We start from the raw sequence: 24,888 nt of genomic DNA on the forward strand, positions 1-24,888 counted from the left end.
GCTCCAACTATTAACTACCCACATTTTCCATTGAAATTTTAAAACTTGCAACAACAACCCTTTTCAAAAGTGATTAATATCAACATTTAAAAATGTCGGTTCTTGTTTAAAAATTCGTTGTTTTTTGTTGTGACTAGGTTTCCCAAAGTATTATACCATTTTGGAATCTTGGTTAGTTGCGTCAACTTTTGAAAATAATTGCCATAGTGGTGTCGATACTATTTTTTTACACCATGATGATTGAAAGTGGACTGTAAGAAATCTTTCAAAATTGTAGGGACAAAATGAATTTTGATTATTTTTTGTGTAAAAACTACATGTATTTTGGTATTTTTAAGAACTGTGTTAGATAGCAGGGCTACTGAAGTTTCCAAAAACAAAATAAAAAACAGTAATATTTGAATATTTGTAGACATGGTCGTTAAAAATACCATTAGGGATGTCGATTTTCAATGAATTTCATTTTTTTTCTGTAATTTCTAAAATAATTGAGATATATTTTTTTCCTTATTTTTTCTCGACTAATCATAAGCAGCTCCATCCTCTGGTGCCGGCTTATCGTTGAGTTTTGGGACACGTTGTATATTTTTTTTTATCCAAACCAAGGGGATTCCAGGCTTGAAATATTGTAAAATGATATCTTATAATAAGACCAATTAACGCTTCTAAGAAAGGTATACATTTCAGCCAGGGGCAGTTTCACTATAGGATTACAGCTAGACCCTTTCATCTGAATCGGAAACCGGGAAGTGGGTCAAGTTTAACTCGGGACAGGATTAAATAAAATCTCGTAAAAAAAATTTGTACAGTCACACCAATTTTGATTTTGATGACTCAGACGGTGAAAGTGTTAAGTAAACGTCATTATTTCATATAAGTTTGACGTTTAAAATAACAACACCGTCTGGACTATCAAAATAGCTGCTAACTTAGCTTGGTCTGAATCTAAGCACGGACCCAGACGGACATGGCGTGATGACTTCAACTGCAAATCTCAAAAACTCAACGTCAGGAATCAAAGAGAGTGTAAAAGCCTCTGCCCACATAAAAAGGCTTCTTCAAACATTTACTCGACGAAGATCTCGAAGCGAGCTCGTCCAGTGCGTCCAGTGCCGTCGTAGAAGATGTCCCGCGCCCAGATGCGGCATTCTACGTTGATCACCACTCCACCTGGAATAGATGACACAGTTTTAATCTGCATTGAAATAAAGCTTACGTTCAAGTCTCTCAGTCAGGTGTACAATGCCAAGGTTGGCACCAAGTTTCAAATCGAAAAAGTAAGACCTAATGAGGAATTATACATAATTACATACATACGTCTAGGCTCCTTAAAGAAAACTCCAACCAGCGGTCTAGGGTCCTTCTCTGGCAGGTGTCTGCTGGCGTGCGGGATCCTATCAGCTGTGTGGAGACTGCTCAAAGGGAGCCCTGGGGGCAGGCCATCAGTTGCAGTTGCTGGATGATGCCGATGTTCTTTTCAGCGATAAACCTTAGAGTCTGAAGGCAGACTTAATCTCACCTTTTTGACATTTCATCCGATACAGCAGTATAGAAAACGAGTACTACAAGGGTCTACTCTGGGCCTATTTCTGTTCCTCCTGAACCGCCATATAAGTTAGGTCGCAGATCAGACTTAGCGATGGGAGTCCCACAAGGACCTATTCTAGGCCCACTCTTGTTCCTCATGAAAGCCATTGGGTCACCGCCAATGTAATATGAAGACCAAGTGAAGGTTACTAGTCTTGGTTAGAAGTGAAATCAAACTTAACTTAGGACGACTACGCAGGTAGCTGTCGACGTATACAGTTGCTATTTATCTTTGACAGCTTCTTTAAAACAGAAAGAGCTAAGATGGCAGTGGAATAATACATACGTCTAGGCTCCTTAAAAAATACTCCAACCAGCGGTCCAGGGTCCTTCTCTGGCAGGTGTCTGCTGGCGTACGGGATCCTGTCAGCTGTGTGAAGACGGCTCAAAGGGAACCCTGGAGGCAGGCCACCGGTGATGTAGTGAATAGTTCCAATGTTTTTCCTTGTCTGCGCCAAATTCTCCTTGACAGGATACCCAGATGTAGTCCATGCCGTTTGCTGCAGCCTGTTAATCACAAATATTATCACGCTAATGCTTATAAGATATTTTGAAGTATGTAAAACGGGAGCCATCGTTTATATAAAGGGGCACTTGTATTTTTGTACTTAAGAAAGTACGAAAGATACACGAATAATTGTTGTGTTGTGTTGTGTTTAATTGTGTTTTATAATGTGTCGTGTAAAAGAAAACAGAGAACAAGCAGAGGTTTCTGCACGTTGGCAGCAAAACGCCATAACCGTAAGCCAAATTATTTAATAAATACATTAGTCACAATAACTTCTGGCTTTTCAAAATAGTTCACTGTATATATATACTGAGTTTACTCACCTTCACCACCAGGTAGATACCTGGTGGTGATAGATAGGGTGGAATGTGGTGGAATCACTTTGATCGGCAAATCTAATTAAATTATTTCTTTGCTAGAATACAGTTAAGTGGATGTTGTCAAATACATTTCAAAGAACAGTGTATTCAGCCAGTTAATATGGTTTATGGTTTAAGATATTTATTTCTCAAAAGATTTACATAAATCACTTACTGAGAAAACAATAATTTTGCTTAAATCTAAATAGGAGAGGGTAGCATGCAAAAACGGTGAACGACTTACGTACAAAGACGCTTGGTAACAACATGCAGTGCGTCGAGGTCGAGGCCAGTTAAACCGAACACGAACTACTCGTGCGACAACTGCTTAGATATAGGGTCGTTTAACTCGCCTAGCAAAGTATGTTTAATTTATTTTTAATTATAAATTAATCGGAATATGTATATGATGTATTATATTTATATTATTATTATTATATTTCTATTTTTAATATATTTTTGAAAAGCCTTAGAAGATGTATGATGTTGGGCATTTTTATGAATACTTGGTGAATAAGCAAACGGCCTACCTAGATTTATTATTCAATGTGTATTGTTTTAGTGCTCTTTTGAAAACTAGCATTGACTTGGCGTCTTTGACATCTTTTGGTAATTGGTTGTATAATTGAGCTCCTTCGTATATTATGTTCTTTTTTCCATATAATGTTCTGGGTGGTCGCAGGAGTATATTATTAGCTTGTCGCGTCAGCCTTTTTTGTACCTCGGATCTTTTAGTGAACGTTATATGGCTATGTATATCTTTATATATGATTTTTCTTATAAGGATGCATGTGTTGTATACATAAGTTTGGGAAATGTTTAGTATTTTTGTGTCCTTATATATAGAGCTAGTTGGTGTAAGGCGCTTATAATTAAATAATACTTTCATTATTTTATTTTGTGAAATTTGTAAGGGTTTTAAGTTAGTTTTGGCGGCCGATCCCCATATTTCTATTAAATATTCTAGATTAGGCTTAATGAGTGAATTATAAATGGTGAATCGAACCCTTTTTGGCAGACATCGAACAATACGTCGCAATGCACCGGTGAGCGATGTAATTTTGGAGCGTAGGGAGTTAATATGTGGTTTCCATGATAGCTTATTGTCCAGAATGAGGCCAAGGTATTTCTCCTGTTCTACTGCTTGTAACGTTACATTATTTATTACTAAGGGATCATGATTATGAATGACTTTATTTTTTGCAGCAAATATGATGTACTTAGTTTTAGACTCATTAATCGTTAACAAGTTACAAAGAAGCCATCTGTGGAGTAAATTTAAATCGTCCTGTGCGTGTTCTATTAGTTTCAATTTTCGAGCCGAAGTAGAACAGGCAGGTATCATCCGCGTATAATGTTAGGTGTCCCTTCAATCCAATATTATGCATGTCATTTACATAGATTAAGAACAGTAATGGTCCTAAAATAGATCCCTGTGGGATTCCATATTTAATTTCACAAGGATTGCTTTTCATTTGGCCTAGCTTTGTAATTTGTACCCGGTTATTGAGGTATGATTCTAAAATTTTAAATGCATTTCCAACAATACCAATGGAGTTCAGTTTTGACAGTAAAAGTGTAGGGCTCACTGTATCAAATGCCTTTTTTAGGTCAATAAAGATACCAAGTGCAATGTTTTTCTTATCTATATTTACTTTTATTTCGGCAAGAAGATCTGAAGTTGCCGAGAGGGTGTTTGACTTTGAACGAAAACCGTATTGTTTGTCGGTGATGAAATTATTATTATTAAGATGTTCTGTTAGTCGCTGATGTATAATTTTTTGAAATATTTTAGATGTAACTGGTAGAACCGATATGGGCCTATAATTGCCGGGGTCTAATTTATCTCCAGATTTAAATATGGGTCTTACTTTGGCTATTTTAAGTGAATCAGGGAAAACTCCGACATCTAGGCATTGATTGATGCAATTGGCAAGACTGTTACATATAAGCTTATTAACGCATTTTAGAATTTTTACCGTTACACCATCTAATCCTGAACTAGTATTTTGATTTAGTTGATCAATTATTTTTGCAATTTCGTTGGCTGTCGTAGGTTTAAAATCAGCAAGCTCTTTCTTTATAATTGCAACGCCACTTGGTGTAGCATTGCGATATTGCTGTGGTATTTTATTCGCTAATGTGGAACCTATGTTAGCAAAGTAATTATTGAAGCATTCACAGACCTCTTTGATATCTGAAAATATTTCTGATCCTATTTTTAACTTGATTTGAATGGAATTTGTTTTTGCTTTGTTATTCCAGAGGTTATTAATCAACTCCCACATCTTTAAAGGCTTTTCCTTACACAAATTAAAAGCTTTATAGTAATATTCACTTTTGGTTGCCTGAATCAAATTAAAAACTTTATTTCTTTCTATCCGCAGTTCTTCTTTTAAGTTTTGATTATCCGTCTCTTGTTTGCTCTTCTTCCATAATGTATTGCGATGGTTTATTGCCTCTATGATATCTTTGTTTATCCAGTCATTTTTTGGTGGATTAAGAATTTTAATTTTTATAGATTTATTTTGATTGATTTCGCTAATAAGAAACTTTTCCAATTCTCCATAATTGTTAAATATATCATTGTCTTTAATATGTTCCATAGATTTATATAAATTATTATAATTTACTGATTCATATTCTATTTTTCTTATTGGAATTTGAGGGCATTCCTTCATTTCAATGTAAATTTGCTTGTGGTCAGACATGTTTGATTTGATTATAGCTACGTGATATTCATGACCTTTGACATTTGACCATATATGATCTAGGATAGAATGTGTTTCTAAAGTTTCTCGGGTGCAGTATTTTTTGCTTAGTTTGTTGAGTATAGTATATCCGTGTTCACGCATTAGTAGTTTATATTCTTCAATATTCTTTGTTTTTTCCAATAGATTGTAATTGAAATCACCGAGCACAAGAGTTCTCCTCCTACGTTGCAGTTGTTCTGACAAAGATTCCAAGAAAGTATCGTTATTTGTACGTCCTGGCTTATAGATGATCCCAATGTCCAGGCTAAACTTTTCAATGCGGACCCAGAGAAAGTGGTTGTCATCTTCAGTTTTTTCTTCGAGGATAAGCTGATTGATATCATTATGCACAAACATGGAAACACCACCTCCTCTTGAATGCGATCGAATATTGTAGTAGTGGGTATAGTTAGCTAAATTTAATGTGTCTGCTTCACTTTGAGATTTTATCCATGTTTCGGTTAAAGCTATTATGTGAACCTTACCTATGGCTTGTATTATGCATCTTAGTTCATCTATTCTTCCAGCAGTCGTTAAGCTACGAATATTCAGATATAAAATTGAGAGCGATTTTTTTGTTTTGATGAGGTCTTCGTAGTTACTTACAATTTGGTGCGTTAATTCCTCTTTTGTTACACCAGCGTTATTTAGTTCTTTAGAAATTAGTTTTTTGACTCCAACTGTATAATCTTCGGAACGCCTTTGATATACTTTATGCCAACATTTGTTTCTCCACTATTTATACGGGCCTGCAGTTCTTCTTTTAATTTTTTCAAGTGTTTCTGCTGATATGGCGTTTTGTCGGAGTACAGTTGTATATCGTTTCGGTTTATTTTTGTTCGGTTCTTGAGAATTGTTTTTACAGTGGACGCATGGTTAAAAATGGCTTTGATAGGTCTTACCTTTCCCGGTATATATTTTCCTAGGCGCACGTTTATTTTTGGATGGGGACAGTTTGCATCAGTCATTTTGATCAGCGTTTCGACTTCTTTAGCATCTGAGGCAGCTCGTCCATCACGATCATCGGACTGCGGTTCAGGTATGCCAATGATTATTAAATTTTTGTCACGCACACAGCGCTCATTGATTTCCTGCAGCATTTCATCGCATGTGAGGGCCATCTTCGGTGCTGCTGGTAATCCTGAAGGTTTTGACGCCTTCATATTTTGTACGTCGGTTTCTAGTAAAGCTACTTTTAATGCTCCATCATTAGCGTTGCTTCTTAGTTCTGCGACTTCCGTTTTCAGTTTATCCTGTTCCAAAATGAGTTGGTCTGTTTTGTATTGTATGTTGTTTATTTGATCTTTTATAGTTGAAATATCTGCCGCAATACTATCCATTTTAGCAGTTTGCTTCTGACTAAATTCCGATAGCATGGAGATAATTTCCTTGCGAAGGTCTTGTAGATCAGTTCTTAGATCATCATAATTTCGCGAACGTTTCCGCTTTCGGAGAGTTATCTTGTCTGATTTCTCTGCCTCTGAATCAGTCATTTTATTTCAGTCGTGAGTCGATAATTAACCGTTGGTTATTACCTCCGTTCAACCGTACCGAACTTGCTGCGCGCTGATAAGCGAACTGCACTAGCTTCACTTGCAAAACGACTTAGAACGTACTTAGTTTGCAGTTAATAATTGCTTCTATGGCATTAATCTTAAAATCTATTTTCACTCACAATATATATTAAAGATTTTAAAATAAATCGTTAACACGTCCGCACTTAACGCTCTCCGTTTCGTAAATTAATTGGCATGCAAATCTTATATTCGTAAATAAAATAAATCTGATTTATACTACATTTAACTAAATTAAATAAATATGCGGTATATAGTCAAAATATTCTTTCAAAGAGTTAAAAGCATTTTGTTCCTCACTCCCGCAGCTCGGCCTTCGGCCTCGCCCAAAATTACTGGGGATAGGGCGCGCCTGGCCACTCGGGGTAAAGCTCCGAGAGTATAAATTCTGATAAATGTTTTTCTAAATAGAGGCCTCGAGCCGCATTTTATACATGAAAAATGGCTAGTCAGTATGAAGATGAGTATGCATGCTTTCAACTTTTGACACGTACTACGCGTTTTCATACTAACGACAGATTTCTCATATTTCTCAATATGTAGGTAAACACACGCTTGTAAGGGTCTTATCAGATAAAAATAAATTATTGCATCTCCGAAGCGGAGTTAATTAGAATACCGGTGTCTTTGAGAAAGTTATTTAATTTAAGCTCAGAAACTCTTATAATTAACGAAAAACAAAACACGGTGTATAAAATACATTTCGATGCTGATATTGGTGATAGATATGATTCCATCCTTACATGCGACCAATGGTAACAAAAGCTTGATTGCAATTGGTTACTTGACACATGCTGAATATTATAACAAAATTTAGTTAAATGGATAGAAAATGAGCCATCCATTATAAAAAAGTGGAATTTTAAAAATTATATTGAGATTTTTTTTTTTTTTTTTAATAAATAAAATCTTTATTGCTTTAAACCTTACATTACAATTCATATTGTAGAGATTATAAAAAAATAATTTTTTTGTCTTATAAAAAATAGAAAAGAAAATGGTACCATTCGACTCCTCACATTTTATTGAAAAATAAATTGTATGTCATACATAAACGCAACATTTCAGTGGCAATTTCTTTCATCTTCCATACATTTAGGACAGACTTATATGATGTGACGTCACATAACCTTATCATTTTGTTAGAGGCGTTTCAATCGTCGACTGCGAGCGTCAGACTTTAACTCTCATGTCTGACCTTTGTGTTGCTTAAATGCCATGAGTCCTTTATAGACATTTGATCCTCAGGAAAATCAAGATCGTTTTACATTATAAAAAAAAACAGTCAAGTAGCCAATTTGAAGGATTGATACATAAAGAAATTGTATTGCGCCCCAACCAAGGTGACCTTCAAGCGTCGGAATCGTGGTTGCCAGTCGTGTAGTATTTATAGGCTTAAGATGAGAAAGAGAGAGAGAGTTTCAACTATAATTCTTACCATTCCATCTCTTATGTGCTTAGGCATCTCAGGAGGGATGTGCAGATTCATTGAGTAGTTATAAGGATGCGGGGTCCAGTAGTTCACCTGCAAATTCAATAAATCATGTTCAGGCATGGGATTTTCAGAATTAAAGTACAGATAAAGAGTTCCTCTGAGAAATTAAATGACAGATAGGTGCCTTTTAGTCACCAGTACCCCTAGTGTAACTTTGATCGACATCATAACGTGACGAACGCGTTTGCGTTAAGTCTCATTTTGTATAGGATTTTGAGTTTCCAAAACGTCCCGCTTGGCGCGCTCTTTCGAAATCCAATACAAAATGAGACTAAACGCAAACGCGTACGTCACGTTTGGAAATCGAATTTATTTACACTAGGGGTACTGCTATAATTTACGGGGTGAATAAACGTACGAATGTATAGGTTATACTGAACAACTTTTCCTATTGGGACCAATGCCGAAATCGCGAAAAAATTATACATTCCCGTTAAAAATATCAACATCCGACCAGCCAAAATGTATGAGCCTATTTTTAGGGTCCCGTAGACAACTGGCAAAAAACGGAACCCTTTTGGATTCGTCATGTCTGTCTGTGTGTCCGTTTATGTCACAGCCACTTTTTTCCGAAACTATAAGAACTATACTGTTAAAACTTAGTAAGTAGATGTATTCTGTGAACCGCATTAAGATTGTCACACAAAAATAGAAAAAAAAAACAATCAATTTTGGGGGTTCCCCATACTTAGAACTGAAATACAAACATTTTTTTTTCATCAAACCATACGTGTGGGATACAGGATAGGTCTTCAAAAGTTATATTGAGGTTTCAAATATAATTTTTTTCTAAACTGAATAGTTTGCGCGAGAGACACTTCCAAAGTGGTATAATGTGTGTGTCCCCCCCTGTAACTTCTACAATAAGACAATGATAAAACTAAAAAAATATATGATGTACATTACCATGCAAACTTCCACCAAAAATTGGTTTGAACGAGATCTAGGAAGTAGTTTTTTTTGAATACGTCATAAATGGTATGGTATGTGGTTTAGAGCGCTGGTGGCCTAGCGATAAGAGCGTGCGACTTGCAATCCAGAGGTCGCGGGTTCAAACCCGGCTCGTACCAATAAGTTTTCGGAACTTACGTACGAAATATCATTTGATATTTACCAGTCGCTTTTTGGTGAAGGAAAACATCGTGAGGAAACCGGACTAATTCCAACAAGGCCTAGTTTACCCTCTAGGTTGGAAGGTCAGATGGCAGTCGCTTTCGTAAAAACTAGTACCTACGCCAAATCTTGGGATTAGTTGTCAAGCGGACCCCAGGCTCCCATGAGCCGTGGCAAATGCCGGGACAACGTCCAAATACAGTCCGTCTAAGCCAACTTTACACCGAATTGAATAGAACAAAGTGAGGTAGTGTCAATATAAACGTCATATTTTCATAGAAATTTCACATTAATGATGACATCCACACTTTGCCATTGCAACACTGCTTGTGTTAGCTTGGTCCGACTTTAATCTTTGCTTTGGTTTAATCAGAACTTAATTTCGAGATTTCTTGTCACGTTGCGTTGCGTCGTTATTTTCATTTGGTATACGGAGGAACTTACTACTTACTGAGGACGGCCAATTGAACACCCACAGGGTAGGTACACGTATCCCATGTCAATAGTACAAGGGTTTTTCATTTGACATACGGAGGAACTTACTATTTACTGAGCACAGCCAAAGGAACACCCACAGGGCAGGCACACGTATCCCATGTCAATAGTACACGGGTCTCTTCCCCTCATGGCTTGGTCGCAATTCGGGAGGCGGGTCGAGGCATTGTATGCATGTATTAGACTTACTTGAGACAGTCGTAGGAATACGCATGGTGTACCCATAGGGTACCCGTACCCAATTACAATAGTACACGGGTCCCATCTCTTCATAGCTTGGTCGCATCCAGGGGGGCGAGGCATTGTATGCAACTATGCATGTATTAGACTTACGTGAGACAGTCGAAGGAATACATATGGGATACCCATAGGGTACCCGTACCCAATAACAACAGTACACGGGTCCCATCTCCTCATAGCTTGGTCGCATCCGGGGGGCGAGGTATTGCATGCATGTATTAGACTTACGTGAGACAGTCTAAGGAATACACATGGGGTACCCATAGGGTACCCGTATCCCATGTCGATGGTACACGGGTCCCATCTCCTCATAGCTTGGTCGCAGTCCGGGTGGCGAGTCATTGTATGCATGCGCTCACGAGTGGTGCATGGCGCGCGCGGCGGGCTCTCAGGGGTAATGGTTTCATACACTGGGGAAAAGATTCAATTTAAGCTCCAGAGTTATTTTAACCGTAAAATGTTATAAGACTCATTACATGACTGTACATGAATAAGTATTTGCTAATTAAATTATAATTAAGCTTAGAATACATTTAAAAGTGTAAAAATTACTGCCTTGGGTGAAACTGGAACTCACGGCCTCTGAATCGATACTCCAACATTCTGCCAACTCAGTTTCAACAAAGGCCGTAATTTTTCTACTTTAAAATTTATTCTAAGCTTAATATCATCGTTCACAGACGTTACTGTTTGTTAAAATTTAAATTATAACTATACAGTGTGTAAATCCAATACGGGCGATAAATTAAACCAGATATAGAATGTATCCGTGTACCTAATCAGAAGGTTTTTTAATTTACACTTAGGGTCTGTTTCACAATGTCCAAGTAAAGTCCTGAATAAGCTACTTGCCACTTATCTGACGAATAAAGTCATCGTTTGCATTTCATAATCTCCAAATAAGCTTAACTGGTAGATAAAGTTATTTATTAATTAGCTCTCCAATACTTTACTTGGACATTGTTTGTGACCTAATTGGGTACTTGACACATGTTGAAATTATAACAAAATTTAGTATCCATTATAAGAAAGTGAAATTTAAAAAGACATGTTGAGATTATAAAAAAATACATGGCTCCAGTCCCAAAAAAAAAATTTTTATATAAACTTTCAAAAAGAAAAAAGAAAATGGTACCATTCGAATCTGGATCCTGAATGCTGGATCCAGGGATGGAAGTCACATGAATCTTCAGGTCTGAACTGATGAGCTGATCTCTATCCCTTTCTAAATATATCTCTCTCTCTGACAAACACAGTTAATAGAGTGACACTTACCTCTGAGGAAGTCATTGGTACGCTGGATCCAAGGATGGAAAGATCCCGGATCCTCAGGTCTGAACTGGATGAGCGGCTGATCCCATCTGTAGTCGTCCACTGAGCGCGGCCACACCTCCAACACTTTTACAGAGAAACATGTAAGTACTAAACTAAAGGATCCTGGTAGCCTAGGGATAAGTACGACTTTTAAGGAGTTCATGGGTTTAAAATGTTCAAATCCTGACTCATGCCATGAGTTTTTCGGAACATATGTACGATACATCATATGATATCCATTCCAGTCGCTTTTCGCTGAAGAAAAAGATCGTGAGGAATTAATCGTATTAAGGCCTAGTTTCCCCTCTAGGTTGGGAGGTCAGATGGCAGTTTCGTAAACACTAGTGCCCACGCGAACTCTTGGGATACGTAGCCAAGTGGAACCCAGGATGGTAACAAGTGGCAAAAATCCGGGACAACGCGAAGCAGATGATGACTGATGACTAAACTCGATTAGGATTATATTTTAAATGGGACCATCTCAAATGTTACCGTTGGCTTTTTGAGGTTTAAATGCCGGAGCTTCCTAGGAGTAAAGGGCTACCCGTCACCCCACACTAGCGTCTCCCGAGCGTCAGCGTCTAGTCAACTCTGTGGCTACTGCTCGACGCAACGTTGGCGCAACTGCGCAGCGACGCCATTTCCCATAGCGTTGACAAGAGGCCGACGCTCAAAAGACGCTTGTGTAAGGTTGCCTAAAGATGGCTCGATAAAAAAAAATGTAGTAGTGTAGGGTTTCGTAGTTACCATTCTGTCAGAACAGGCTAAACGGGGGCTATTATCAAGTATTTATGTACATTACTCGTGCAAGCATAAGGGACCAAGGGAGTACCTTCGAGGGCTTTGTACCTCTGTTTACTAAGAAAAGATTTTTTTGCATTTACTCAAAAACGGCTTAACCGATCATGTTCGCTATAGTTTTCGTTGAGAGTATTTATTACGTTTTTGTTTCACGACTTTTTTCATATCTTTTGGACCTATGGTTCAAAAGTTATTTAACTGCTGTCGTATGCAGGGTAAGGATATAAGACTGAAGTTTTATGGGATTAGACATGTTTTGGTGATTTTTTAGGGGTTTGTAGTCACCTAGATACTCTTATAGTTTCGCCATGTCCGTCTGTCCGTCCGTACGCGGCTTTGCTCCGTGATCGTTAGTGCTAGAAAACTGCAATTTGGCAACGGTAAAATATATTCTACAAAAAATTTTTTTTACGGTACATCCCTTTTTTTTTTGCTTTGACTCAATAGTGTGGGGTTCGTTTGTCTTTTATTACGAATAAAGGGTCTTCGTAAACCATTTTTTGACAAAGTTAATATTTTTGTAAATAATCGCTCCGAAAGAAAAAAATATATTGTCCCACACCCTCTCTAACTTTTGAAACATTTGTCCAAAAAATATGAAAAAATCGTGAAATAAAAGCTTAGTAAATACTTTCAATGAAAACTATAGCGTTTGGGCATAACTCAAAAAGTATACTATATAGTTTTTGTGTTATTGCAAAAATAAACCCTCGTTTGGCCTGTTTTGACAGAATGGTAACTACGAAACCCTACACTGAGCATGGCCCAAAAAGTGTTTTCCAATAAAGAGACGCGTCAATACCGTTAGAGTTAGACCAGGCTAAGTTGGCAGTGATTTTGATAGCCCAGAGTGTGCAAGTGAACTAAACGTCAAACTTCTATGAAATTATATGACGTTTAATTTAAATAACACTTGCACTGTCTGGACCATCAAAATCGCTGCCAACTTAGCTTGGTCTAACTCTAGTCTTTTTCTAATGCTAAAAAGCGGCCAAGTGCGAGTCGGACTCGCCCATGAAGGGTTCCGTACCATTTATGACGTATTAAAAAAAACTACTTATTAGATCTGGTTCAAACCAATTTTCGTTGGAAGTTTGCATATATATTTTTTTTAGATTTTTCATTCTGTTATTTTAGAAGTTACAGGGGGGGGACACACATTTTTTCACTTTGGAAGTGTCTCTCGCGCAAACTATTCAGTTTAGAAAAAAATGATATTAGAAACCTAAATATCATTTTTGAAGACCTATCCCTAGATACACCACACGTATGGGTTTGATGAAAAAAAAAAATTATTTTTATTTTTATGACGTATTAAAAAAAAACTAATTACTAGATCTCGTTCAAACCAATTTTCGGTGGAAGTTTGCATGGCAATGTATATCATATATTTTTTTTAGATTTTTCATTCTGTTATTTTAGAAGTTACGGGGGGGGGGGGGGGGGACACACTTTTTATCACTTTGGAAGTGTCTCTCGCGCAAACTATTCAGTTTAGAAAAAAAATGATATTAGAAACCTCAATATCATTTTTAAAGACCTATCCATAGATACCCCACACGTATGGGTTTGATGAAAAAAGATTTTTTGAGTTTCAGTTCTAAGTATGGGGAACCCCCAAAATTTATTGTTTTTTTTCTATTTTTGTGTAAACATCATAATGCGGTTCATAGAATACATCTACTTACCAAGTTTGAACAGTATAGCTTTTATAGTTTCGGAAAAAAGTGGCTGTGACAGAATCGGACAGACAGACGGACATGACGAATCTATAAGGGTTCCGTTTTTTGCCATTTGGCTACGGAACCCTAAAAACGACGTTATAGGACCGTGCATAATGCATACATATATGTATAAAAAAATCTGAACTTACCTACATAATGCGGGTACAACAAGAGGCCAAGTAGGAGCCCCAATAAGCCACCTGAAATGATTTCAACTTCTTAGAGACGCAGTAGGTAAGTTAGAGCTATTTTATCTGTCGAATTTTTTGTCATCTATTTTGGTAAAATTTGTACAATTTGAAGAGATTCAAAATTAACAAAAATAAACATGAAATCAAATTTGGGGAAAAAAAATATACCTATAGTAAACGCCCCTATGATGGGACTGGCGCCAGTAATAGGATGGTATAGACAAATCCTGTAAAACACACTGGAGCAAAGAAAACATAGATTTAATTTGTTAATAATACACTACAAATAAATAATAAGTTTTTGGCAATAAAATCATGTTAGCTACCAGTTTTTATCGCTGACTGTACTTTTCATTCCCCAGACAACTAATTAATTATCGAAACAATTAGTTTGCGTTGTTTTATCACAGAGTTCCTATGTATGCAAAATAGTTTTTAGTATTGTAATAATTGTGATTCTAATAATTTATTTTAATGTATAGTTTTAATTAGGGGAAATCTGTAACATATGAATTACAGAATACCTACTTTTCGCACTAGTGCGTAAATTAGCACATTATGTAACTATGTCGAAAATTTAAAGGATCATATGTACTGTAAAACGTTGTACGATACATGTGCGAATAGGTAATTTATCGCCACTCGTTACGAATTATTAATTATATTTCGCACTTGTATCGTAAATAGGTAACTATTTTTGGAAAGGTTTCATTTTTGGCACAAGTTTTTTATCGCTGACTGTACTATTCTTTCCACACCCAGAGTCTATGATGGCCACCTACCGTCTCCATCATCAGATCAGCTCGATGATACTATAATGTTGCATTGTCACTCGACTTACATATGTATGCAAAATTTCAATCGGGAACCTGGAAGTGGGTTAAATTTAGCTCCCAATTTGACCCACACAAACATAATTATATAATACATACTTACTAACAGGGCAAGTTAAATAAAAACTTGTAAAAATGACCAAGGCCTGGTGATTATGGCTTCTGCCGCGAATGCAAAAGACACTGGTTCGAATCCAGCCCAAAAAACTGGAGATTTTTTATTTTTTCTTCCGTATTTGCAATCTATTTTAATTTATAATATTGTGACTGCTACTATACAAATCAAAATAATTTGATTCAGTCCCTAATTATATTATCTTATCAGTATCGTATATGTATAACTTATTTATTTGAAACTTTACTGCACACAAAAAAGTACAACAGGCGGACTGAAGGCCTCCAGGTATTCTTTACCAGTCAATCATAGGACGAAACAGAACAGATATTGTCAGTAGAAAAAGGCGGCAACACAAAATTTAGCGCTATTTGTTAGTGTTAAATTGTTTTTCCGGAATAGAAATTTTAAAAAAAACTTAGTACTGACCACAAAAACTAAAAATTAAAAACATACCAAGAATGACAATGGCGACCACAACAATGACAATTATCTTGATGGTCCTCTTTTCGAGCCCCATGGCGGATGGGACGCGTAACGCGGACGGCGACGGCGGGGCACTGACGGGATGTACGGGCCAGGGCGGCGACGGTGTGACGAGTACATTGCTGCTTTTGACCGATAATAGTTATTTGTTTTACAAGGGGGCAAAGTTGTTGTTTAACGGCTCGTGCTAATATTGATGCCCGAGCAAGTGAAAGATTCCAAAATTTAAAAGCGTTGCGAGTGGTTCAAGAAGTGTAATCTTGAGCGTTAAAAAAACTTTGCCTCCAAGTGAAACACGTAATTTTTCGCCACACCAACGCGAGGAAACTACTATGAAATACCAAAAAAAAAATTAAATCATATCCAAATGAACGTAATAAAAAACAAATCACATTTAAAAGTCAATTCTTCTGCATCTGATTACTTTGCCCCAAATGTTGATAAAATGCAATTTTCTCATTCGTTTTTGAACAATCAAGAGGGCCTTTACCAGTTGGTGTGGTGAAAAAAAAAAAATACCCAATCAAATCTTTGCGTTTTAACTTTTTTTTTTTTTACTTGCAATTTACCTGTGTAAATCTGTACGGGTCAAATCTTTCAAGAACCATTTGACCCACTTCCCGGTTTCCGATGAAACTGAAAATCAGCATACATATGTAGGTCAGGTGACAATGCAATATTATGGTATCATCGAGCTGATCTGATGATAGAGACAGGAGGTAGTCATAGGAACTCTTTGATAAAACAACGTAAACTTTTTGTGTTTGGGGTTTTTAGAATTGTCTCGATGGGTATTAGTTGCCCGTGGAAAGAAAAATACATAAAAACTTGTACCAAAAATGAAATTTTTGTCAAAAACGTATTAACACACCACATCATAAACGTATGATGCGTTCAAAAACCGCATAAAGATATTTGTGCTATACGTCTTAAAAGCTATACCCACCTACCTACTAAGAATGAATTCATTTGCAAAATCTATTCATACTGGCCAAATCATTAACTGGGTGAATTGAAAAAAAAAAACATGGGCAATAATGGCAATTAATCTTGATTTATGTAATTGGTTTTGGTAATTGTATAGTGCTAGGACAAAACAATACCGGGTGAGCAATACATACACTTTGATAAAGCTTTCTACTTTCTATTAACTTGAGAAGACTAAATATAACTTGGCAAGTAAGTTTTTCGTTATTTTCGCCAATAAAATTTTCTTGTTGCAAATTAAGCATTCCAATAAAAGTGATAATATACGTTTGGGTCATAAACATTGATTTTAATCTTACTCTTAACTTAAGTGTCCTTACAATAATTTTACAAAATATTTGTAGTTGTAACATTTCTGCATTAATATTATCTGTTGTTGAACGTGTTCAATTAAAAAGCAGAATAAAATATCTCTCATGGACGTTCCTAATTTCCAAAGCAGCATTGTATTACGTACATCCGACTCCTCCGGTCCAATGACGCTGCGCGTCGCCCGCGCCGCGTTGGCGCCACAACCTTTACTGAAATGTACGTAATACCATCCCCTCTCTTAGCTGACATATCGTGATCCTTATTCCAATGACATAAGGCCCACCAATGTTCAGAAGTGTTGCTGTTAATACCGTAGAAAATAGGATTTTGAGACAGCTTGTACTTACGCCATTATTAGCTATAGTTTAATATAAAATTAGAGCGTTAAAGTCGACCTAAACTAATTTTGTACCAATTTGAATAGAACAACGTGCCCTCACGTCAGTGTCATTAAAAATGTCATATTTTCATAGAAATTCTATTCTTGGTCCGACTGACCGACTCTAGCGGCGTAACCGGAAAGTGTATTAAGGTGTTTTTTTTTCTATTTGTAATATGACCCGAAAATCTTTGGCAAATCTCCGAAACTGTGTGGATGACCTTTCAGATCTTTTTGCTTAAAAACCTTGTTTTTACAAGCTTTTATCTAACTTGCCTTGTTATTTGTATATGTGGGTCAAATCTTGGAAGTTAAATATGACCCAAGACCCAAGACATTTTCCTCCAAAACTTAACCAATCGAAACGAAATTTTGGAAACGGAACAAGAAAGAGTAGCGCTACCTCTATTTCACGCAAAATAGGCACAATGGTTGTCGATTTGCGGAAAATGCCCAGGAGCACTAACTAACTAAGAAAGATATTATCTGTGCCTGACAGTTTTCATTTTTGTGTTAATTTTTGTCGTTTTTGCCGATTTTATATGCTAGACGTCTGTTTACGGCGTATTTTTTGCCCGTTTTAACGCTGTTTAATTTAAAGTAACCTAGTTCTTATAAAAACCAGAATATCAAAAGGAGGAAGAAGTACAGACATAGGTAAAGATAATATTGAACTCGTATACAAAAAACATTTAGGATCAAATTCCAGAGAGGAAAATGTCGAGAAAGTTTGTATGGAAAAATGACTCAACTCAATGTTTCCAGAATTAAGTTTGGGATTTCCTATATTATGTAAGCATAAAAAAAAGTTATGTCAGGATCAGGATATCCCAGTCCTTTTTATCCCAATTCTAAAAAAGTAGTTTAAGGGTAGTTACAGTCACGTCTGAAAACATCGACACGATCGAAGTGCCAAAAATATATATACACGACTTTATGGCCCATATATTAGGGTAGTGTATACATATTTTTGGTACTTTGTCCGTATCGTTAGTTTCAGACGTGACCGTACAAGTATACCGTAGGTACTGATCTGACCCAGTTAGACTACTTACTCTGTATTTGTACAATACTTAGCAGCCATTAGGTCACCTGGATGATGTCATGCTGTTTTATTAGAGTGCAGTATCTGAAGGGTGTAAAATGGGGTGACGATGTTACCTACATACCTAGCCTTCTAGCCCTTCTAGGGCCCAGCCATACGAATGAAAAATCCCGCCCGGCTTCGAGCTGTTTTATTAGAGTGCAGTATCTGAGGGGTGTAAAATGGGGTGACGATGTTACCTACATACCTAGCCTTCTAGCCCTTCTAGGGCCCAGCCATACGAATGAAAAATCCCGCCCGGCTTCGAGCGTCACGATCTAACTGTGCAAGTGTTAAGTAACCGTACATAATTTGATAGAAATTTGACGGTTAAAATACACTTGCAGCCAGGGATCGGAAACCGGTATTTTTGTATGGGAACGAAAACGGTATTTTTTCGTTCTTTGTTAATAATTTCATTTCTAATTGGGCAATCTAATAATACGAAGTCGTTATTTAAAAACACAACCGAGTCCTATATTTGGAGTTTAAAATAAACCGAAATATATGTTTATTTCAAAGTTTTTCCAAAAAACCGGTTCCGATCCCTGCTTGCAGCGCCTGGGCTATCATAATTGCTGCCAACTTAGCTTTGCCTAACTATTTTTTAGGAGGCCGCTAAACTAGGACATAATATTTGCCGCCAAAACTCAACACAGAATACTTTTGTCTCGTATAACGTCTAACAGAACTCATAAATAAGACAAAGACAGCATTACGCAATTTACGCAAATAGGGGTTGATGACATTATGGCATTAGTTGACAAACTTACGTTTGCCGCCCATCACGTCGCTAACATCCGTAGTACAAAGAAAATTATATGAGACAAGGGTTTCTTCTAGTTTTTATAACTGCAAATATAAGTTGGCTGTGATATATGAAGATATATAATGTGTTGTAGGTTGCAAAGCGGATTGAATGTCTGTAGGGGGTTCATTGTATTGTATAAAATACATGTATACATATATGGAGTCCTTTGTTTGTTAATGAAATAATGGGATAATGACATTGCTGATAAAGAAGAGACGCTTTCCAGATATATTTTCGTACTTGCCTGCTGCTATATATCATTCATTCATTCTTTTAAAATTATGGCTTCAGTCCAGTGGGACTATTTCGCCAGTATCAAGATATTAGGAGCCTTAAATACGACTAAAGCTGTACGGTTAGTACAAGACAGTGTACGATGATTTTATGAGCTCTTGTAAAGCGATAGCTGGACTTTACAAGTAGTACGTGGACTACCGGCCGTTGACTCCAAAATGGTATTAACCACCATTCGCGATTCAAGATTAATTCTCCATTCATTGCACGCTACCACATTAGTTTACTGTATAATAAGCTATCGATATTAAACTTTAAACAATATTAATGAGCTAAAAACAAGGAATTAATTACGAGCCAAACTATCAAGATGGCGCTCGAACTGTCGCTATCTCTATTACACACGCGTAATTATATTCCTGACAATAGGGTTGTTTCCATCTACAAATCTTAGGGCAGAATTGTATCCCAATAAATTCTTTTGGATTATAAGAACATGTTAAACTACTTTTAGGGGACCAGTAATGACCATATTTTTGTAAATATTGAATTTAAAATATCTTTTGGCACACGTCACGGGACCAAACTCGAAACGTTATTGAAGATTCTGATGACGTCACAACTCTCGGATTGACACTGTTGACAGTTAGGCGATAAACAACAAATGACAAATGTCAGTTGACAGTTCGTATTTTCTACGTGTGTATGTAGTTATGTGTCAAACCGTAAACTGTGACGTCACACAATTTTCAAAGAGCGTTTTGGGCGCGAAAGCATCTGTCAAAATATATTTTGTCAATTTAACATATTTAAAGCTGTTTTTAGTATAAAAGTTGAATTTTAGGGCAACTTTTAGTTAATGTAGAACGTAATGCAAGCGTTTCAAAAAATTGGAAACAACCCTATTGTTCACAGTGAAATTGACAATCGGCATCATGGAAATATAGGTACCAACAGGTGTGTTAATGTACAACAATCTATGTGGAAAATATCTCTGCTTTTGATAAAAATTTACTGCACGATTCTCATGACAGTCATGACAGTAATTTGACAAGCGATTTTAAATGTGTTGCAAATGACTAGGTAGTGTAATAAATATAATAATGCTTGCATCCAAAAAAATCGGTGTGCTCAATAAATCGAGGCGATACTTTACTCCGGGGCAAAGACTGCTGCTATACAGTACCCCTAGTGTAAAATTGATCGACATCATAACGTGACGAACGCGTTTGCGTTAAGTCTCATTTTGTATAGGATTTTGAGTTTCCAAAACGTCCCGCTTGGCGCGCTCTTTCTAAATCCAATACAAAATGAGACTAAACGCAAACGCGTACGTCACGTTTCGAAATCGAATTTATTTACACTAGGGGTACTGAATGATTCGGGAAACGTGAGCAGGATCAAGCCTGCCTATTAAGTAAGTTATAAGCAACTGTTTCGTACTAGTATTTGTGAGCTTAACGTTAATTTATTTTTTACTGTTTTAAATTATTTACGACATTTATGGTCACCTTCTTTGTTTTATCCATAACAAGTGACAAATAAATCTATTTATTGACAATAACAATATACATAATGGATATATACAGATGAATACTATAACTAGCTTATATCTAAAAGAGGCCCTTGAGGCATTGTACCAAGGATGCTGGCGGCATTTCCTCGTTGTATCGCAATACTGATACGTTGTGCGAGGAAGCCGCCAGCTCTTCGGTCACCAGTTACGTCAACCAGACGTTTCGCGATTTCTCCAAAAAACTTGTGCGCGCTGGGACCCCATGGACCTAGAGTTTCAACGCCAAAAGGTACAAAATGGTACTCTCTACCGAGGCTCTTATATTTATTACGTTTCAAAATTTCGGCGCTTTCCGCCGCTGCGCCCGCTTTTACATTAGTCCGTTGGAGGTGGGACGGTGCCAGTGTGTCTACGCAGGTAGCATCCCACACTAACATCCGTCCCAAGCTCCAAGGAACCAAGGACACCCCATCAGGCCTCTTGCCATCATCCCTGATAATGCCAGTTGGCTCAAGAAGAGCAGGCACATTGATGGTGGCAAGAGATCGACGGATTATGTCATTAAGCGACGCATGTCTTGAAAAACGACCTGCACTTTTTTGACAAGATAATCCGTGGTGTCCCAGTCGGTCCACGTCCGTGCCACAAGAGCATATATGTGGCGTACATACCGAAACCCCGAGTCGCAAACCAGTCGCCAGTCTTAGGGAGGTCGGATCCAAGAAAGTACCAGTATTAGGTGAAGGATGGGCATGTAGCCAGTAGCCGGCTTCCCGGGCTCCGACCGCCAAAAGTCTCGCGTGATCTGGACCCGTACAGTTGTTTAGAAGAGTATTGTAAGTTAAATCACAGTAAATATTATCCCAGCTCCTTTGTGATTTTGGGTTGTCTGGAAATTGTTTGCCCGGGCAAGCAATTTTAAAAGCATTTTTAGCATCCTCAAAGCCCGTAATCTCATAGTTTGTGGGCAAAGCCCTTAAGATATTTCCTATGAGACCAGACGTGCTATTAATGGATGCCAAAAAGGCTGGGGAAGCCACACTGGAAATTTTGCGAATTCCTAAACCTCCGAACCGAATAGGGAGGGACGCTTGAGACCAGGAAGGCTCACTCAGCTGAATGTTTAGAATCGTCTCTATACTAATTTTGATCAAATCGTCTATAGGCGACAATAAATTTTGATGTTTCCAAAAAGGACAGCAGCGGAGCACATATGTAAATTTAGGGACAAAAAGACAGAATTTCAGAATCACAAGAGCATAATGAGGGCTAATTTCGAGTAAACTATTCGTGTGACTTTTGAAATTAGATATAGAGTTAGAAACATAATCAGGAAAAGATTCTTCAAATATAGGAGAACCCAGGAGGCAAAGAGAATCCTTGTCTACCAATTTTATATTAGGAGCCAGATCGTCAAATTTGGGTTTTAAGTCGGTCAAAGTACAAGAAGATTTGTGAATAAAGAGTTCGCATTTGCTGAAATTCAAATCTAAACCAATATTTTCGAAACTGCTCCTAACAAAAGACAAATCAGAGAGCACAGTATTCACGTCGCCTCCTAGGGTTCCGTCGTCTAAGTACCAGACGTTGAATTTTGATTTTAAATTTTTAATAATTGGATTTATAGCCAAACTAAAAATTGCTGGCCCGAGAGGGTCACCCTGCTGACAACCAACCTCAGAAGATAATTCATGTGATTTGTACATTAATTTAGACGAGTCTGAATAACAAAAGAAAAGGTAATTGTACAGTTCCGGAATTTTGTCCTTAACTTCTGTCAGCAAAGTGTCCCTATTAACCGAATTAAAAGCATTTTTAACGTCAATTTTGACTACAATTTCACAATCATCGAATGAAAGGTAGGTCCTTAGGGCATGGACGGCTGCCTCGCACCCACCTTTCGTGCCAAAACCTAGCTGTACTGGTTCAAAAAGGGACTGCAATTTTGATCTAAAGTGTCTAACCGCAATTTTTGATGCCAGACGTCGTAAAGTAGACCCCACCGCAATGGGTCTCACCCCTCCGTCCTTTTTGGTTTAAGTGACAAATTAAATATCATCGGTGTCTGGTTACTTTTGAAAAATCGTATCTCACTCAAGTGTGACATTTTATTTTCTTCAAAATCAAAGTGCTGTCATAATGGTTATAAGAGGTTTTATCTTTGTTAATTAAGCGTTGTAGGGTGTCCATGATTGTAGATAATCAAATTTGTCCTTAGCAAAAAGGTAAATAACAGAAAAACAGCGTAATTGTTTTACTTAAATATGATGGTGAACGATTCATTAACATTTACTGATTGTGTAGGCTAAGTCCTGCTCACGTCTCATGAATCACCCTGTATAAATCGCAAGACAGACCCCATATGGAGTATTGCTGTCACCATTGGTCAGGACCACCTGAATGCCTATGCCTACACAGGCTACACATACATAATATGACAGGAGTCGCCTTTAAGACCTTACCCCTCTGTTGAAAATCTCGGCCAATGGTCATATTTATTGAATAGACTGACGTTTATCTGATATGGATATTTGTACGTTACGTAGCCATAAATTTGACGTACCCCTCTCCCGCAAAAATCGGCAGACTGTTTTGTACAGAAAAGTACAGACAAGGCGTCTCCAGTTGTTAAATCCCCCAAGACCCCATACATAACTAATGCGTTGTTTTATAACAGAGTGCCTACGGCCACCTCCTGTGACCATCGTCAGTTTATAGATAATATTGCATTGTCACCTAACTTACATACATAGGTGTATGTGAAGTTTCAGCTCAATCGAATAATGAGAAGTATGTCTAATTCAGCTTGCAAGAGTTGACCCGAACATATCTTCTAACAAACATATATATTTATTAGTTTATTTACATTCCTCACCGGAAAAACATTTCTTTAGGGCACCAGGGTACCGAAATCCGATATATACGATTCAATACCGAAAGACGCAATCACTGCCAGACGCCCCGCTGGATAGGGCGGCAACTGGGACAGCGTGGGGTCGCAGCCGCCGACATTTTGGCGCCGAGGGGCGACGCGACATCTAACGGGAGGGGGTGATTCTGCGAACTTAAATGATGTTGTGTTGTAATTATAATGAAATTAAAACATTCCGTAGTTTATAATGCAGAAGACATAAATGTAAGCATTAAAGGGCGCGTTCTTAATTTTTATAAGTACATTAAATAAGGCCGGGAATAGGAAAGTGCCGGCGTTGTGTAATTTAATGAGCCGAGTGAATCGCCATTTTATGAAACCATTTTACGCACGATCTTTAGCAGTCTATAATATAGTTACGAATGTCTATCATCATCATCATCATCATATCAGCCTTTTATCGCCCACTGCTGAGCATAGGCCTCTCTTCCAGTACGCCACTTGTCCCGATCCTGAGCTAATCGCATCCAGAAGTGTCCCGCAATTTTCCGAATGTCGTCCACCCAACGAGCCAACGGACGCCAGGGGCTTCTTTCATCCGAAAGCGGCCACCATTCCGTTAACATTTTAGTCCACCTGCCATCACTCTGCCTAGCAACATGTCCCGCCCAACTCCATTTTAGGTTGGTAATGACGCAACCCACGTCTAGCACCTTGGTGCGACGACGGATCTCGACATTCCTTACTCGATCTTGAAGCTTGATCCCGAGCATGGCGCGCTCCATGGCTCTCTGTGCTACACAAATTTTATGCACAGCCTCCTTGGTGAGCGTCCATGTCTCGGCACCGTAGGTTATGGTGGGCAGGACACATTGATTGAAGAGGCGAGTTTTCAGGCATTGTGGAATGTTAGCAGGTCTCAGGATGTCCGCTAATTTATTAAATGCCGCCCAACCCAGCTGAATTCTCCTGGAGATCTCCTTCTGCTGATGTGTTTTGTCAAATGATAGAATATGTCCAAGATACAAGTACTGCTCGACCACCTCTAGTATTTCGTTCCCAACCTTAATGATTGGAATCGATTTACCGGGGATGTTCGTCATAA

General features: G+C 37.7%; 1 protein-coding gene and 1 pseudogene across 1 annotated transcript in view; both read right to left on the bottom strand.

The window, feature by feature from the left end:
- The window catches only part of LOC133518390 (uncharacterized), a 194,504-nt gene extending 171,563 nt beyond the window's left edge, over nucleotides 1–22,941 (bottom strand). The window contains exon 1 of the mRNA XM_061852064.1: nucleotides 20,935–22,941. Coding sequence (XP_061708048.1) covers nucleotides 20,998–22,617 — 1,620 coding nt within the window. The 5' untranslated portion in view covers nucleotides 22,618–22,941 and the 3' untranslated portion in view covers nucleotides 20,935–20,997. The remainder of the gene's footprint in view (nucleotides 1–20,934) is intronic.
- LOC133518385 (sodium/potassium-transporting ATPase subunit beta-2-like) lies at nucleotides 963–16,100 on the bottom strand (annotated as a pseudogene).
- Nucleotides 22,942–24,888: the final 1,947 nt, after the last annotated feature.

The sequence above is a fragment of the Cydia pomonella genome, chromosome 5 (genome assembly GCF_033807575.1).
Source record: "Cydia pomonella isolate Wapato2018A chromosome 5, ilCydPomo1, whole genome shotgun sequence".
Taxonomy (NCBI): Eukaryota; Metazoa; Arthropoda; class Insecta; order Lepidoptera; family Tortricidae; genus Cydia; species Cydia pomonella.